The sequence below is a fragment of the Lygodium microphyllum genome, chromosome 3, assembly GCF_053477565.2.
Source record: "Lygodium microphyllum isolate KBCC chromosome 3, Lygodium_microphyllum_v1.1.10, whole genome shotgun sequence".
Classification (NCBI taxonomy): Eukaryota; Viridiplantae; Streptophyta; class Polypodiopsida; order Schizaeales; family Lygodiaceae; genus Lygodium; species Lygodium microphyllum.
In genome coordinates, this window is record NC_141137.1 from 139,224,510 (window position 1) to 139,242,333 (window position 17,824).

General features: G+C 40.8%; 1 protein-coding gene across 1 annotated transcript in view; it reads left to right on the top strand.

Moving 5' to 3' along the window:
- The window catches only part of EYE (conserved oligomeric Golgi complex component-related / COG complex component-like protein), a 50,870-nt gene extending 34,927 nt beyond the window's left edge, over positions 1-15,943 (top strand). Inside the window, exons 5-10 of the mRNA XM_087674820.1 lie at positions 12,107-12,399; positions 12,586-12,716; positions 12,813-12,993; positions 13,507-14,182; positions 14,363-14,698; positions 15,187-15,943. Coding sequence (XP_087530946.1) covers positions 12,107-12,399; positions 12,586-12,716; positions 12,813-12,993; positions 13,507-14,182; positions 14,363-14,698; positions 15,187-15,465 — 1,896 coding nt within the window. The 3' untranslated portion in view covers positions 15,466-15,943. The remainder of the gene's footprint in view (positions 1-12,106; positions 12,400-12,585; positions 12,717-12,812; positions 12,994-13,506; positions 14,183-14,362; positions 14,699-15,186) is intronic.
- Positions 15,944-17,824: the final 1,881 nt, after the last annotated feature.

The window sequence follows — 17,824 nt, forward strand, 5'->3', positions numbered from 1 at the left end:
CTGCAATTCAGCTTCCACCACCCTCCAACAGCCTTCTCCCTAGTTGCATGGGAAAGTTTTGCCAAGTGGTAGCCTTCCTAATGCATTTTCAGCCATTAAATTAATTTTTCAGAATTAATTAATTTTGAAAATTAATTTCAGCCCTTTTGACCCTGCCCAAAATTAAACATGCCCATCTGTAATGAAATTGGCTAGGCCATTTGCAACTTGGAGTGGTTCCCAACCTCTGTTGACCCTTAGACTAATTAATTAATGCTAGTCCCTAGTGTCACCACTGACACTTAATGGCCAAACAATTGTCCTAGGGTCCAATTTGGCACCAATTGACCACCAAAACCAAGTTGGCATAACTTAACACAACTTTTGCCTTTAATACCCACTGCATCCTCGGGGAAATAACTGCCATGTGCATCACATGCGCTAAACAACCTTGCACATTTGATTAATAACTTAAATGTTACTAGCAAGATTAAAGCATCTCAAAATTTCACGTCCCCGTGATAGACCTCCCCCTTGAAAACCTTGCAATCGTCCTCGATTGCATTGCATTGGGCCAAACCAAAAGTATATTACACTGGAATTTCAATTTGGCATGACACTCACCACAACATTGGCCACTGTTGTCGAACCGTTGCATATGCGAAAAACTTATTGAAAATTTCCGGGATTTCACGATCTCCTTGGCTGATTCAAAAGCCCCTTGCTGTTCCAATAATCAGCAAAGCATTCGGGCAAATTGCCCCTTGATTTTCACCCAAGACTTGCTCTAATGGAACCCCAACTGGTCAAATGCTGCCCCAAATTCACAATAGATGGGCTGACATCTGAAATCCTCACAATTCCACGAATTTCCGGTGCTGATTTTAGTGTACAATGCCTTTGACTGATGGCACGGGTCCCAAGGTGGCTGTTAAACCCTAATTACTGCTGTAATTTAGGGTTTACAGTAGTAAACTCTCTGGTGTCTACCAAATTTGGCTGTACTCTGCTACCAATGGCTGAGAATTACTGAGAATGCTTGAGCATAGACTGGAGGAGATGAGATAATGCTGTAGAGAGAGAGAAAATCAGCTGAAATGTATCTTTTGATTCGTAGCTCTGATGACAAATCTGATAGCACCAACAGCTTCAAAAGGGGGGTAAAACATCAGCCTGGCTGGTGAGCCCTCCTCTTCTACCGCCGCCTCTCTTGAGGCAGAAGAGAGAAAACCTGCTGTCTCCTATCCTGTTGCGGCGGGTGATCAGTCGTCGTCGCCTCTCAGAGCCAAATCTGATCACCTCATCTCCCTCCACCAAGTTCAAAATGGCTGCAATTCAGCTTCCACCACCCTCCAACAGCCTTCTCCCTAGTTGCATGGGAAAGTTTTGCCAAGTGGCAGCCTTCCTAATGCATTTTCAGCCATTAAATTAATTTTTCAGAATTAATTAATTTTGAAAATTAATTTCAGCCCTTTTGACCCTGCCCAAAATTAAACATGCCCATCTGTAATGAAATTGGCTAGGCCACTTGCAACTTGGAGTGGTTCCCAACCTCTGTTGACCCTTAGACTAGCATTAATTAATTAATTAATGCTAGTCCCTAGTGTCACCATTGATACTTAATGGCCAAACAATTGTCCTAGGGTCCAACTTGGCACCAACTGATCACCAAAACCCTGTTGGCATAACTTAACACAACTTTTCCTTTAACACCCACTGCATCTTCAGGGTCCTTGGCCTGTTCCCATGAAATAACTGCCATTTGCATCACATGTGCTAAACAACCTTGCACATTTGATTAATAACTTAATCAAATGTTACTAGCAAGATTAAAGCATCTCAAAATTTCACATCCCCGTGACAAATACCATTTTGCTAAGGAGTCATTCTAACAGTGACTTCATGCATAATGCCATGATTAAGCAAATATGTCTCAAAAGCACAAGACATGTACTCCCTCCCTCTATCTGTGCGAAGTGTTTGCACTTTTAAGTCAGTTTTAGCTTCAAGCTTTACAACAAGATGTTTGAAATGCATGAACACATCGGATTTTGCCTTTAGCCCATACACCCATGTATACCGAGAGTAGTCATCAATAAATGTAACAATGTACTGATGACCTCTAAGTGCAGTGTCCTCATGGAACCACAAACATCAGAGTGAATAAGCTGCATTTTTTGGACAGCACGCACTGCACCATCCTTTTTGAAGGCAAACCTATGCATCTTGCCCAAAATACATCCCTCACATGCATGAGGAGGTGGAGTCTCCATTGGAGGTAATGCATCTACCATATGACACCTCTGAAGGGTCATGAAACTCCCAAAGCTCATATGTTCATAGCGGGCATGCCATAGCTCTGCATTTTGCATAGCGGGCGAAAGAGTAGTGACTGCTAAAGCATCATGAGGCTATCTGTTATATGTATCCAACAAAAATAGACCCTTATGCAGGGTGCCGGATAGCCTAAGTGCATAATCCATCTCTTTGTCTCTAACAATGCATTTGTCATCCTCAAAGATGACCTGAAAGCCATGCTTATTAAAAGTAGAGATAGACAACAAGTTCTTTGTAATGCCAGGTACAAACAAGACATCTAGAAGCATGAAATCACAACCATCTGTAGCAGTAATAGTGATTGTCCCAATGCCACATGCATCATAATTGCTGCTGTTCGCACATGTAATACGCTTCCCAGCAGGGGCTGAATGCAAAGAGGTAAACAAACACTTCTTAGAAGTGATGTGCTTTGATGCCCCACTGTCAAAATACCATGTTTGCTGCATTTCAGCAGCATTAAATGCTGAATCAGCCATTGAAGAATCATAACTGCATGTGAGAAATGCATAGTCCTCCTCTAAAAGTTGGTTGAAGTATCATCATCAGTAGATTTGCTGGCTGATGTTTCTTGGACAGCCAAACTAGAGTTCTTTTTCTTCTCTTTGGCCAGTCTCTTTCTGCATTCATTGATATAGTGACCGGGCTTCTTGCAATAATGGCATTTCCCCTTCTTTTTAGTCTTTTCTTTGTCTTGGACAATCTTATTTGATGGTTGTTCTGTATCACCCTTTTGCTGATTTTTTACATTTTACTTGACTTTTCCTTTGCCTTTGAACTTGGAAAGCATAGCCACATCACCTCAACATAATGCCAGCAGCAAAAGGCCTTCAATTCCACATATGTAAGGGGTTGTTACCGCCCCCCCCCCCCCCCCCCCCCCCCCCCCCCCCAAAAGACAACATCAAAGAGGTGTGGAAACCAAGATATGAGTTTGGAAGAGAGTTCAGTGTGATGTTTACCAATTCAGCATCTCATCAACATTGAGTAGTTGCTCACGCAAATCCAGTATGTGAGTAAGGAGCTTTGTCATGCTATAGCCTATCACCTTCATCCATGGTCACATTGGCCAACTCTCTGCAGAGATAGGATATCCTGGCCTCATTGCATGTTGCAAACATACGCTCAAGTACATCCCATGCTGATTTTGAGGTCTTACAAGACCAAATGTGTGGAATAATTGCCCTTTTTACTGACAAGGCAATCAAAGAAAGTGCCTGTGCATCTTTTGAGTCCCATTTCCTTTGATCCTCGGTAGGAGGGAGAGGAGGGGCAGCAGCAGTAGCAGCACCAATACCACCACCAACAGCACCAACAACCTGTCCTCGAGCGTTACGTTGAGGTGTCTGAGGTGCAAGACCTCTTGGTCGTTGCAAATTACCTGTAACATAGTCCCACAAGTCCTTCGCCACAAGAAGGTTACTGACCATAAAAGTCCACAGTGGGTAGTTTGAGACATCAAGTTTGTCCTCCTGAGTGAGGACACCAAGGATGTTGCTTTGATCATTATTCCCCTGACATGCCATGTTGTCAATGATAGACAAAAATCTGCAGCCAAATACTTCAGTGCTGAAGTATAGAGTTTACTCCTCAGAGTACCAAAATCCCCCACGGGATTAAGAAACAAGTACCAAACTGTCACACAAATGCCAAAGTGTGCACAAGGCCACCCAAATCAGCACTCAGCCAGTAAATTACAGCACTATACTGCTGTATCACACCCGCCTCGAAATGTATGCCCACAAAAGTAAAAAATATAGTAACTTAATGCTGATTCTTACCAAAATTTACTGAAATTTTCCAAAATTCTTTGCCCAATCTGACTGTAATAGCAATTAAATGTTGTTGTATTACTTGTTGCTTGCCTTGGAGTGCGTGCCAGGCAAAAGACCCAAATATCTTTCTAAAATTTAAAAGAAATTGAAGAAATTTGTACCTTATAGTTGGAATTTCTGCAGAAATGTCACCTTGGGATGCGTGTCAGCAGTGAACAGCAGCTGAAATTTGCCTTTGATGCGTGCTGGATAAAAAAAACTGAAAAGTCCGAAATCGAATTGTTGTCAATTCGAACTCCGGGAGCAAAAATTAGCAAAAGCCCCAAATTTTTGGGCAGCACGAGCTGAGATTCAAGAAGATATGGCTGAAATAGACTGGAAATTCTAGAAATTTTGAGAAAACCCCAAATCTGAAAATTAGGGTTTTTGCACTTTTTAGGGTTTTCAGAAGTTGGCGGGCAGGACTGAGAAAATGGCAGGTAGAGCTGAGAAAATGGCGGGCAGAGTTGAAAACAACAGCAGCTCTTCCAAAATAGCAGCTCCTCAGGCTGTGTGTGGGACTGCACGTTGGACTGCGTGCAGGGCTGCATGCAGGCTGAAAATAGTAGATCTGGAGCAGATGACTGAGCTGGACAGATCTGGAGCAAATGGACAGATATGGAGCTGATGGCTGAACTGGACAGATTTGGAGCAGATGGACAGATCTGGAGTAGATGGATAGATCTGGAGTAAATAAGAGATGGCTCAGCTACAGCTCCTCCTCCACTTCAGCAGCACCTCACAGCAACTTAAAACTCTTCCTCGAGCTAAGAACCAAGCTGACAACAGTAGGACCTTGGGTGGGATGGCACCGTCTGATAGCGGCTGAACAGAATCTGCGCGTACGAGCTGCTCTGATACCAAATGTTGGAAAATGGCAGCCAGCTATGGAGAGAGAGAGGAGAGACAATGACAACAAGAGAGTGAGCTGAAGCAAAAAGAGAAGAGTGTACTTGCTAGAATGAAAGATAGAGTGAAAGTACAACTTATGCTTAGGTCAAGGGTTGACCTAACTAGCCTTCCACCAACTAACTAGAGTTAGGTTTATTTTACTCTAGAGCCTAGTGTCACTACTTTAAGTTTCTAAGACACTAGGTGTACACACCTTACATTGACACTTTAATAAGTGTCCACACCATACAAATTACATTGGGCGCTACCCATAGAATCGGCAAATTCTAACATGGGTTTTGTCTATGAAAGGCCAATCTTTGTCAATGTGGTATGGTCCCCCTTTGAAAGGGATGGGGGAAGTATGAGGGAACCACAAAGGAGATGGTGGGGGATGGGATGGAACTTGTGACATGGGTGGTGTACAACTAGGAAAGGGTGTGGCAATGGAAGACTTGTTGGGGAAAGGACTATGAATAACTGAGAAAGTGCTATTGTACGGGTCTTTTGTCATTTGATCAATAAAACTTGGTGAGTGAGCCCTACACAAAGGAAGGAAAATGGAGCATGTATAGCGGTCACGCAATAGTGGCGAAGTGCCAACACCACTAATAGGCACTAAAGAAACGTTGCTAACAATGACTCTACTCTTTGATGGACAGAAATCCTATAGCAAATTATTGAGCTAAACATTCATTACCCATTGATTAGCTCTTTAAAACAGCCCTGAAATAGTAAATTACCAAAAGTTTCATTCAATGAGGAGCAGTTCTAGAGAGTTTTTGTGTCCCACATGCAAAACCCTAATTTGGGATAATCCTTCCATGTCTATAAATAGATAGGCTGCCCACCATTCAGCCCCATCCTTGTGTGCAGGTTTCTTGTGTCTATGTGCAGATTTCAGCCATCAGCTCTCATCTACTGGCTACCGAGTCCTTGCTGAATGCAGCCCTTCCTCCTCTAGCTCTTGACGACCTGTCTACAACTGCTGTCTTGCCGCTTGGAGCCTTCAGCCTGCTGTGTTTGCTGTCTACCTGCAGCCGCTAGTAGTCCACGTCATTGTTCCAGTTGCTTGTCGTGCGTCTTCAACCCTTGGAGCCAAGCGACAAGTTGCTGTCAAAATTGGAGCAGCAATGGAAGGGTAAACATATGCTATAATAAACTGTTGAAATACAAGACAAAAGAGAAAGGGAAAGAAATAACGCTGAAGAACACAATATGGATGAGAACTCAGATGTATGCTTAGGAAATGGAATCAATATATCCAACATGAGACAATTGCACACAATAGTGAGTCTCTGGTTGCGTGGGCACCGGCACTGGCACCGGGTCCTCTCCCCAGCAAAAGATCCATAAGTGATGATGAGTGTTTGATTGATTGAGGAGGAAGAGCCTGAATAAATAGGACAAAAATATGTCCTCAAAATAATCAGGTTGGCCAGCATTTAATGCCGATCAGCCAGCAATAATTGCCCAATATGACCATAAAATGATAAATAAAAATGCCTAAATATCCTAAATAATGTGCCCAGCCTCTGCATGCAGAGACTCACACATGAGTTGACATATCTGCTAACACCCTCTCTCAAATCATGGGTGATCTGATACCATACAATGGTACAATGAGAATGAATCATAAACCATATAACATAGAACCACCAAGTAGAACCATGGATACCCAAGTAGTGGGTGATCAAGTCACTACCAAGGTGCCTGTAAAAGAGGCAATTCTCACAGCAAACAAAATAATTGAAAAATACAAGAATACACCAAATATGCCAAAGAAACCATAGCTAAGGTGGCTAGGCATGAAAATGTATTGCCATGAATGGCTGAGAATCAAAGATGAATGCTGCAACAAGATACTCACCTCTTGCTATGGTGGACATAGGTACATACCCCTATGATAGGTGGGAGGAAGGATCCCTCAATCTTGTATTCTTGAAATGGCAAAAAGATCCTTCACATGTTACATCTCCACCTTTTATACCAAACCCTAGCATATCCTAGACTAAGGTATTTTATGCTTTATTACAAGCCATCTCGGCCTAGAAGAGCTTTGTCCTCAAAGCTGAATTGGGAACAAATTATAAGGACGATTACAAGGATAGCTTGAAGTATATGGAATCATACGGAAGTAGAGCTTTTATGTTGATGAAGAATCATACTGAAGCAAGTGGCTGAACAATTTATGGAATATATCTTCAAGCTTCATGAAATGCCAATGAAGATTGTGTCGGATCGAGACACTAAGTTTATGGGCAGCTTTTGGAGGAGTTTATTCTCTTTAATGGGGACTCTATTGACTCCTAGTACAACATACCATCCGCAAACTGATGGGCAAACAAAAAGAGTTAACAAATGGTTAGAGGTATACTTGCGACACTTTTGCCATGACACACAAAATGCTTGGGACCATTGGCTTCACCTTGCAGAGTTTTGCTGTAACAATACTTATCATATGAGTATTGGAATGTCTCCTTTTGAAGCTCTATATGGTTACAAAGTACAAGTATCCTCCGTCTTATTCCATGAAGATGTTCATACACAAGCTCGTGAGGAGTTAGAAAAGATGGAGGCTCTTATGAATGCAAGGTCAACATTTGGAAAGCTCAAGAGACCATGAAAGCCTATGCGGATGAGAAAAGAAGACATGTGGAGTTTGAGGAAGATGATTGGGTATTCTTGAAGTTTCCCAAGTCACGATATGCTTCTCTCAAAGGAGGGCACAATAAACTTGCTCATAGATTTTATGGTCCTTACCGCATTTAGGGATCTTGCTTATCAGCTCGATTTACCTTCAAGCACAAGAATTCATAATGTTTTTCATGTGTCTCAGCTTAAAAAGTATGTTGGTCCTCAAATCCAAGTTCTTGAAGAACTCCCTCCCTTGGATGATGATGGTTTGATCATCTATGAGCCTGAAAAGATTATTGGTAAGAGGGAGAAGGTTCTAAGGAACCGAAATCTTGTGGAATACCTTATCAAATGGAAAGGTTTTCCTATCGAAGAATCTTCTTGGCAACAACCATCATACTTGGAGCAATTTCCATGGCTTTTACAAGAGAACAGTTCATGAATAGAACAATAAACAGCTTGCTGTAATAATTTCATGTCGGAAAGTTAATTGCCTTATCTTCATTAAAATTTGATTTTGAAGGCATGGCTGGATACTACATGTTGTCCTCTACATTTCTATATATAGCACATGGAAATCAGACATTTCTAGCTCAAGATATGGCCAATTTTGTATACAGCTTGTTTTGGACAGCTTACAACAGTGTGTTCCGTTTACATGGTCATTTCTTCTTCAACTTATTGATTCTTCATCAACATAAGAGCTCTACTTCAGCATGATTCCATATGCTTCAATCTATTCTTGTAATCGTCCTTATAATTTGTTCCCAATTCAGCTTTGAGGACAAAGCTCTTCTAGGCCGGGATGGCTTGTAATAAAGCATAAAATACCTTAGTCTAGGATATACTAGGGTTTGGTATAAAAGGTGGAGATGTAACATGTGAAGGATCTTTTTGCCATTTCAAGAATACAAGATTGAGGGATCCTTCCTCCCACTATTATAGGGGTGTGTACCTATGTCCACCATAGCAAGAGGTGAGTATCTTGTTGCAGCATTCATCTTTGATTCTCAGCCATTCATGGCAATACATTTTCATGCCTAGCCACCTTGGCTATGGTTTCTTTGGCATGTTTGGTGTATTCTTTTATTTTCCAGAGTAAAAGAGGCAATTTTCACAGCAAACAAAAGGCAATTCTCATAGCAAACAAAATAACTTAAAAATACAAGAATACACTAAATATGCCAGAGAAACCATAGCCAAGGTGGCTAGGCATGAAAATGTATTGCCATGAATGGCTGAGAATCAAAGATGAATGCTGCAACAAGATACTCACCTCTTAGGTACACACCCCTATGATAGGTGGGAGGAAGGATCCCGTAATCTTGTATTCTTGAAATGGCAAAAAGATCCTTCACATGTTACATCTCCACCTTTTATACCAAACCCTAGCATATCCTAGACTAAGGTATTTTATGCTTTATTACAGTGCCTGATGTCGAGGTTGATCATATCAGCTTCAGAAAATAGAGAAGATCATAGCATATCTCTGTGTTTGTCCCAATGTCTCTTAGTAGCATACATGACCATCCTGTCAAAAATGCCTATGGAACATACTTGACCATGGATTCCCCGACCACTAAAGTGTTCCCTCATGTGAGCTCATGACTAGGAACCAAACCCGCTCTGTGTCAAAGAAACAACCCATCATGAACTTGGATGGCAATCCTAGCTCCAGGATTTAAACCTGCCAGACTTCAATCAATGTATCAAGGAAGTCCCTCTTTGGATCTTGTGCATCTGTATAGATGTATAGATGAGGCATGACTGCCCCATCTCACCACCCTCTCATGCTCCCTCTTTGGCACTGGAGAGTCATGAGGGATGTCATCATCCCCACCACTAGAAAGCAATTGAGGAAGGAGCCATCAATCCTTTCCTACGTTTCGAAGAAGCTGATCCTTTCCGTGCCTTGGACTTCTCCTTGGCCAGAGGATCGGAGTTTAAGTCTGAGGCAAATGATGACTCATCAAAGGAGTCCACATCCTACTTCGTTTTCTTCTCCTTCTTCCTAGAAGCGGCTAACTCTTTGCAGTCCTTTCGTAAACGACCTTTCTTTCCACAGTGGTAACATTGGGTCTTCGACTTCTTCTTCTTCAAACCCCTCTTTGAAGGTGCAAGAGCCTCACTAGAATCTCCATGGAACTTATCATTAGTGGATGTGCACGGAGGAGCCATCTCTAGAGGATTTAGAAGAGAAGTAGAGAAAAGAAGGTATTTGGAGAGGGAACACAACCAAACTAGTATTCACCAAAATCTGACCAAAACAAGAAGAAACTTGTTGTGAAAAGGCAAAAAATCAGCCAGAAATAGCAAAAACGGCCTAAGAATGCAGTCACTCAGTTAGGAGGAGATTCAGAGACACCAAAACGCAGGTTGGAACTGACATGTAGGCAGTAGAGGGGCTGACGCAGGCTGTACCGATGCTGACGTCAGCATAAACGCTGGAAAAACAGGTCACCTGGTTGGAGCAGCAGTCGCTTGATCAGCAATGGTCAAAACAGTCCTGAAATCAGCAAAGAAAACATAGCAGGAGTATAGAACCTAAAATCTGATACCGTGTTAGAAGTGGAGTAGCAATGGAAGCGTAAACATATGCTGTGATAAACTGCTGAAATACAAGACAACAGAGAAAGGGAAAGAAAGAACATTGAAGAATAGAATAGAGATGAGAACTTAGATGCATGCTCGGGAAATAGAATCCATATATCCAACATGAGATAGTTGCATACAACAGTGAGTCACTGGCTATGTGGGCACCGGCATTGGCTCCTCTCCCCAGCAGAAGATCCACAAGTGATGATGAGTGTTTGACTGATTGAGGAGGAAGAGCTTGAATAAATAGGACAAAAATATGTCCTCAAAATGATCGGGTCGGCCAACAATAAATGCCCAATATGACCATAAAATGACACAAATAAAAATGCCTAAATATCCTAAATAATGTGCCCAGCCTCCGCATGCACAGACTCACACATGAGCTGACATTCGGCTAACAGTTGTTGCCCCTTTTGGTGACTGCTGCAGCCTTGCATTTTGCTATCTACCAATCTGCCTGCATCATCCTCCACCTCCTCTACTATTTCCTGGCTGTTTATCAGTCTCTAGTGATTAGCATTCATCACTTTTCAACATTTTGACATCTCCAACGACTGGTGGTTACGACATTTCGGATGTCTTTGGTGGATGTCACACTCTTGACACTTAGTACTGTGCCCTTGAGAATTCTGTACACTTTCATTCACTGTAGAGTTATCTTCTTTCTCTATTTGTGTTTGTGTTTTTGCATTTTGAGTTTTGAGTTGTGTTTTGTGTTTAGGGTTTGAGTTTTGCACATCATTGACTGAGTGTTAGAGCTCCTAATGGCCCCGTCTGACTCAGTTTGAGGCTCATAGGTAGGAGATGACTGTACAAGACATATATGACTGCTCAGACCCCCCTCTCAGTTCTTGGATGTGGCTGAAGTCTTTTCAGGAAATGGCCAATGATAGAAAATCGGTGGGAACTGTGGGATTTAGGGGATTACTGCACATGCATACTAGGAATTTCTCAAGCCATAATGCGTTTCTCCTTTCTTAGATGTGACCTGCCTCTTCCACCTCGCCGCCCCTGCTTCATCACTTACTGTACTGCACCATGGTGACATGAGAGTCACCATGATGACCCATGATGACAATCTGTGGTCAGCAAGAATTTTTCAAACAATCTACCAATGTCTTCCTTCTTATAATGAGTGAGTATTGAATCGTGTGCTTCCGCTCTTCAAGATTTTCTTGGGCCACTCTGATTTTACATTTACCTGCCACAATTCATTCATAATTCATTAATTGAATTGAAATGCCATGTACTGGTTTTATGAGCTACTAAAGGAGTAGAACTTGTGCAGGAGAGCTTGAGTGTGCACTGTGCATGTGCAATCCAGGTCAAGTTGGTGCAGTTAGTTGGGGAAGCTTTTTCCTTGGTAGCAATATGGATTTTTTTGGGCCACTTTTATTTTACATTGACTTTCTGCAATTCATTGATTAGATTGAGGACACCATGTTAATTATGTGACCTGCTACAGGAGTAAACTTCTGCAGGAGAGCATGAGAGACCATGTGCAATTGAGGTCAAATTAGTGCTGTTGGTTTGAGAAGCTTTTTTCCTGGTAGCATTAGGGATTTTGTAAACATAATGAATTCAATTCTCTCTTCTAGTTGAAAATATTCTAAGATGATTATATCATCCAAAAAGACTGCATAACTTGAAAAGCTGCTGAAGTCTTCAGATGGTTGTAGAATTGAAGATTTGCTGAATTTTCTTACGATGTTAGTCTGTGTGAAAACAGGACTTCTTGTTCTCAAAAATTAATGAAGCATATGTCAATGACTATATCGTTTCTTTCTTGATATTCATTCTGAGTTTGTTGTTAAAGATAGATAAGCTTTGGTGATTTGTTCCTTCCTTAGGTGGAGGCCACACAAGGTTTACGTGACATACTTGCAACCATTGGGCGTTACAAGTCTTTAGAACAACAGTACACACGAATACGGCTTAAGCCACTGCGGCGAGTGTGGGAAGAATACGAGGCTGGGAAAGCAAGCCTTGGTGCAGCAGGAAAGCCTTCTTTGAATGATAAATCAGTTGAGAGAAGAGCTGCTACTTTGAGTCTTGCAACCGACAATTCTCCAACCAGTTTTGCTGACTGGCTTCCAAAATTCTATGATGAAGTTCTCCTTTATCTAGAGCAAGAATGGAAGTGGTAGGAGGATTATGTAGCTTATTATAAACTCTGTTGTTGGAATGGAACTCAAGATGTGCAATTATTCACAGTGAAGAATGGTGTCTAAATATAAATCCTAGACACAACTCATTTGAGCGCATTGTTTTTGATATTTACCTATTTTTTCTGCAATGGACAGCTAAGATAGAAACACTAATGGTGCAGGTGCTCTATAACCTTTCCGGAAACTTATAAATCTCTGGTGCCAAAGCTACTTGTTGAAACCATGTCATCTATATCAACTTCATTTGCCATGCGTATAGAGTCTTCTTCTGTTGAGATCTCAGCCCAAGCAGGTACTTCATCTGTGGTACTTTTGGTTAGTATCTTGTACAAAATAATCTCTTTGGTGATGTTCTGAGATTAACGTGTGCATCTTGAATGACTGGCAGATGGTGATAGTAAAAAGGGTGAAAAATTACAAGGTACACAACTTGGATTTCTAATCTTACTCCATAATATGACTGGTACATTTGCAAGAAATGTCCAACATCTGTTTGGCGCTATAGAACCAGAAGATATGGTTAGTGGTCTAAAAGCAGTTTATTCACCTTATGAAGGCTACAAGGAGAGGTAAGACCTAAACACAATATTCTAGCAAGCTTACCTTTTCTACATTTGGTTAGATTAAAGACTGGATAATGTTAGTGAGAAATAAATGTGGGTATGATTGCCTCATTTTTCAAAAAGAAATTCTATCAAAAAACAATCAACCAGACTACAAAAACGCCTGTGTGAAAAGCCAATCACAAGCTCTATAATTCTAGAGCATGGTCATAATTTTCTTTATCTTGCATTGTGAAAAGATGAGAGTTCAGATCCAGGTTCAGTTTCTAACTTATATTCAAGCATTCTTTCACACCCAAGCACATGTAATCGCAGTATTTAGTAATCATAGGAGGCATTCACAGGCTTTCTCTAAATGGTTACTTCTAGTTTCTCTGTTATATAAAAGTAGCGAGATGAGTGCCAACTTGTCTTCGTTCTATGTACATGTGTATCTCAGAACAAACAAAGCAGTTTTGAGCATTTTTAAATTCTTATGTCTGAATTTGGAAGATTGCATTTCAAAATGACCACATTTAGGTATGGAGATCTGGAGCGTTCAGTGTTAATGTCTGAAGTCAATTTATTGGATTTACGTGGAGCTGTTCCACGAAGCATTGGTGCTCGTGGTGTAGAAGTCAGTGAAACTGTTGGTCGGATGGAGGCCTCAATTCCAGCAGTCTCTCTCATGCTTGAAGGAGCTGTTGAGCGTTGCTTATCCTTTACAGGAGGATCTGAAGCAGAAGCCCTGCTTCAAACTCTAGATGAAGTCTTGCATCATTATCTAGGAAAACTGCAGGACATTTTGAAGTCTTTGCGTGCTCTTTGTGGTGTCGATCGTGCAAGCAAGAAGGAAACTAGTATGGAAGGAGTAAGTGCCAAAAAAGAAGCTACTGTACTCGACATGGTTTCGGATGAAGAAGAATGGGCCATAGTACAGGGTATTTTACAAATTATCAATGTTGGTGACAATCTGAATAACCGGTCAGCTGTTTTTGAAGCCACACTGCGTGCTGCACTTGCAAGGTTGGGGAATCAGCTGGGACTGTCTAAGCTGCTGTCAAGCATAAGCCAAGTTGCAATGCTGAATAATAAGAATATTTTTGCGAATGATTGGAGTGCTGGAGGTCCAGGTTCCTTATCATTGGATATGGCAGTGTTGAGGCTAATGGATGCACCTGATAAGGCACGACGGCTTAACAATGTCTTAGAACAGGTAGCCATTTGAATAATACACTTTTTATATTCAGAATATGGTACACATTATAACATGCATATTTTATTGCTGTAGGCTTGCTTTGAATATGTACTAGTGAAGAAATTACATTGGCTGTTGTCCTGTGAGGAGTCTGGTCACTGAATGATGCTAAGTTTATTTGAACTGTTATCATTGCAGGCAAATGACACTGGCTTTCATGCCCTTGCTCATACCTCAACAAGAGTGGCATCTTTTGTTGAGGCAGTGAATGAGCTGGTGTATGATGTGCTCATTGCCAAGGTTCATTCCAGACTAGCTGACATCACTCAGATGAAAGTCTGGAGTGCGGAGGAAGAGGAGAATGCATTTGATTTACCAAGTTTTAGTGCTTATGCTTCTTCTCATATCACAAGTATTGGAGAGTATCTCCTGACTTTACCACAACAGCTGGAGCCTGTCATGATGGGAAGTGGAGATGCTATGGACGAAAACAACGATGATGGCCAGTTCTTTGCAACAGAGTGGATGTTCAAGGTTTGTCTTCTTGAAGTCAATGATCAGATTTTGTATGTGTATAACACTTTGATTTTGGTGGTTGATGGTACTTGAGACCACTGCTCCTTACATTCATGAAAAGCTACTGAACACTTGGTAAATAATGCAAATGCTCTTTCTAGTGAGCATGTTTCTTGGTCTGACACGTAGTTCCACATCTTTCCAGTAAATTGTGAATCATTAACAGGTATGTATGACCAGCTTCCAGTGAATACTGTGCATAGTAACAGTAATGCTAGTGGATGGATCCTTCAAACTTATTTGCTTGATCTTAAGTTGATGTCTGCTGCAAATGTGAATACATTGTGGTGGGCCTTCTCTCACTGTCCGTCGTCAAGGGTTGCACCCCAGATTGACGTTACTTTAAAGCAAAGAAAGGGAGAGAATCAAGAAAGAATCAGTCATCTCTGGATTAAACTGCATCCACTGTTAGATCTCATGCCAGCTTTCATGTTTTGTCTTTCCAGATTGCTGAGGGTACAATATCATTATACGTGGATCAGCTAAGAGGCATTCAGTTTCTTAGTGATCGGGGAGCCCTGCAGTTGACAGCTGATATCGATTATCTTTGCAAGGTATTGTCTGCTTTATCAATGCAGGTGCCCCCTGCATTGGCCACCTTTCAGGCCTGCCTTTCCACATCTAAAGACAGACTACCAGAGATGATACGGTCTGATATGGGCAAACATCTAGACATGCCGACTGCTAGACTGATATGCAAAATGCGGAGAGTGTCCTTTGATTGATCGATTCAACATGTAGAAAAGGTTAGTTGTCTGAATGGTCAGACAATTCATACAGCCATCCTACATGTAAACACAGTGGTTAGCTGTTATGCATACTAATGTACTGAATGGCTGTGAATCAATGAGGGTGCCTGCCATTTTAATGTTCCACAGGTCGAGTGATACTATTTTTGCAGCTTAATTTGGGTTCATGGATTGAATCAGATTAGAGGTGGATCAGTTTTTGGAAGTATAGGTGACAATGTCCCTGCAACCATTTTTCTTACAGGAGACAGATATAAGAAGACTGAAATGAGCCGAATATCAAGTCTTTTGTTTAAGTTGCGCAATATTTGTTAATAATCCTGTAATAGTGTCTTGGTAGAATCTATGCCCTATTTGTTGGACTTATTTACCTCTGTATTTTATTATATGAAGGCACATGTATTTAGGACTGATTAATCGGCCTTAATTCTGTGAATTTTGTTTGAAAATAGCATATAATGGGTTCTCTTTCTACTACTGATAATCATATCTAGTTCTTGCTGTCACTTTTGAGTGGAAGATTGCATGCTTTCCATATTACTAATGTAGAAAAGAATCTATGAACCTATGGTTTACCTCTGAATGTTCTTGCAATGATCATATCTTTAGAGCTTTTGTAGAGCTTTCATTATCTTGATTGTTTGTTAATCCTTGATCTTTGGCTTTCATAGCCCTTCATTACCATGGCACTCGACCTTCCATCAGCATGATTCCTTATTACTTTCCTTTCAAAGAATAAGAACATAAAATGTTTACCTACATGTGTGATCCGAACATATTATAAATGAATAAATGATTTAGATTTCTTCTCACTAAAGGCTATGCTTATCTTGATTTTGCTTTGTATTGATGTTATTTAAATTGTGTTAAGTGTCCTCAATAAACTGAAGTGGCACATTAAAGATGTGTAAATACTTCAATTAAGAAGGCTATTCCAAGTAATATCTAGAATATTTTGTTTGTTTATGTAGAATTTGTGAGGGCATTAGGTGGTTGGTGAGTATGAGATTCAGTGAACATTAGGTGATGTAGATATGGGTCAAATATGGGGTGGGGTAATAATTTCGAGAATTTGTTGGATGCTATCATCAAAAGGTGGCCTAAAAGTGGTCTCACAAAGTTTTTTGAACAAAAACTATTATTGTCAAGGCTTTTTTGTTGAGGTTGGTGAGTACCTCTAGTGTTGTAACTACACAAGAACTTTAGACAAACAAGCTTGAGAGATTCATATAGTCAAAAGCACCTCAAAAAGTACTAGGGAAATTTTCAACCCTATTCTATAACAAGAAATTTAACAAATATAACAAGCTTAGCTATTGTTCAAGAAATTCATACCAAAGTGACACTACCTATAAAGAAGATAATGCGAAGATAATCTCAAAAAGAGAACCAACAAATTGAAAAAGTTATTGAAGAAATGACCCAAAAGGATACCATCATCCCTTCAACAAGCCATTGGGCACCCCAACCTCACCTAGTTAAGAAGGAAGATGGAACCTATAGTTTTTTCGTAGATCTTAGGCCACTAAACAAGGTCACTCATCAACACGATGTGTACCTAATACGTTGATTAGATGACCTCTTAAACAATACTAGAAAATCCACATACTTCACATCCTTGGACTTGGCTTTATGGTACTCATAGATCCCACCAAAGAAATAGGATGCATACAAGATAACATTCAAAAAAACAAATGGATTATATGTTCACTAATCGTATTGTATCATGCATGATATTGGCGATGGAAGCTTTTTGTTGGAGGGGACTTGCAAGTTCCTTTGAAGACAACAATAAATGGGTTTAGGGTAAAGAAAGGTGCTAGCAAGTTCATAGGTGATAGCTAGTTTGGTCATGGTGTTACCTAGGAGAGATCAAGTGATTGTCAACATGCATCAAGTGCATCATGGAAGCAATGAAGCAAATGTGGCATGAAAAGTCTTTTTGAAGGCCTATACATGGTGGAGAGTATCTCTCCTTTTCACTTTTCTCCTCACTCAAAAGGCTTAACCATCTCGGGTAACTTGCAATTGCCATAACCAAAACATGCAGCACTACTCTAAAGCTAGCTATAAGAAGGTGCTTGATGGAGTTGAGTGACTCGTAGATGAAGGTGGAGTTTGATTCATTGTCGGTGGATGAGCAAGGTATGCCAATGGATGCGTCGGTCATTGCGTCTTCTTCCAATAAAGGTTCATCCTTCTAGGATTCACATCTTGTCTTGGATTTAGAGGATATTGAAGTAAAGGCATGGATGTAGAAGATAGGTCTTTTGAAATTTGCATGCTTACCTTTGCAAATTAGAGCAATCTATATGTAGGCATGTAGTTGGATCAG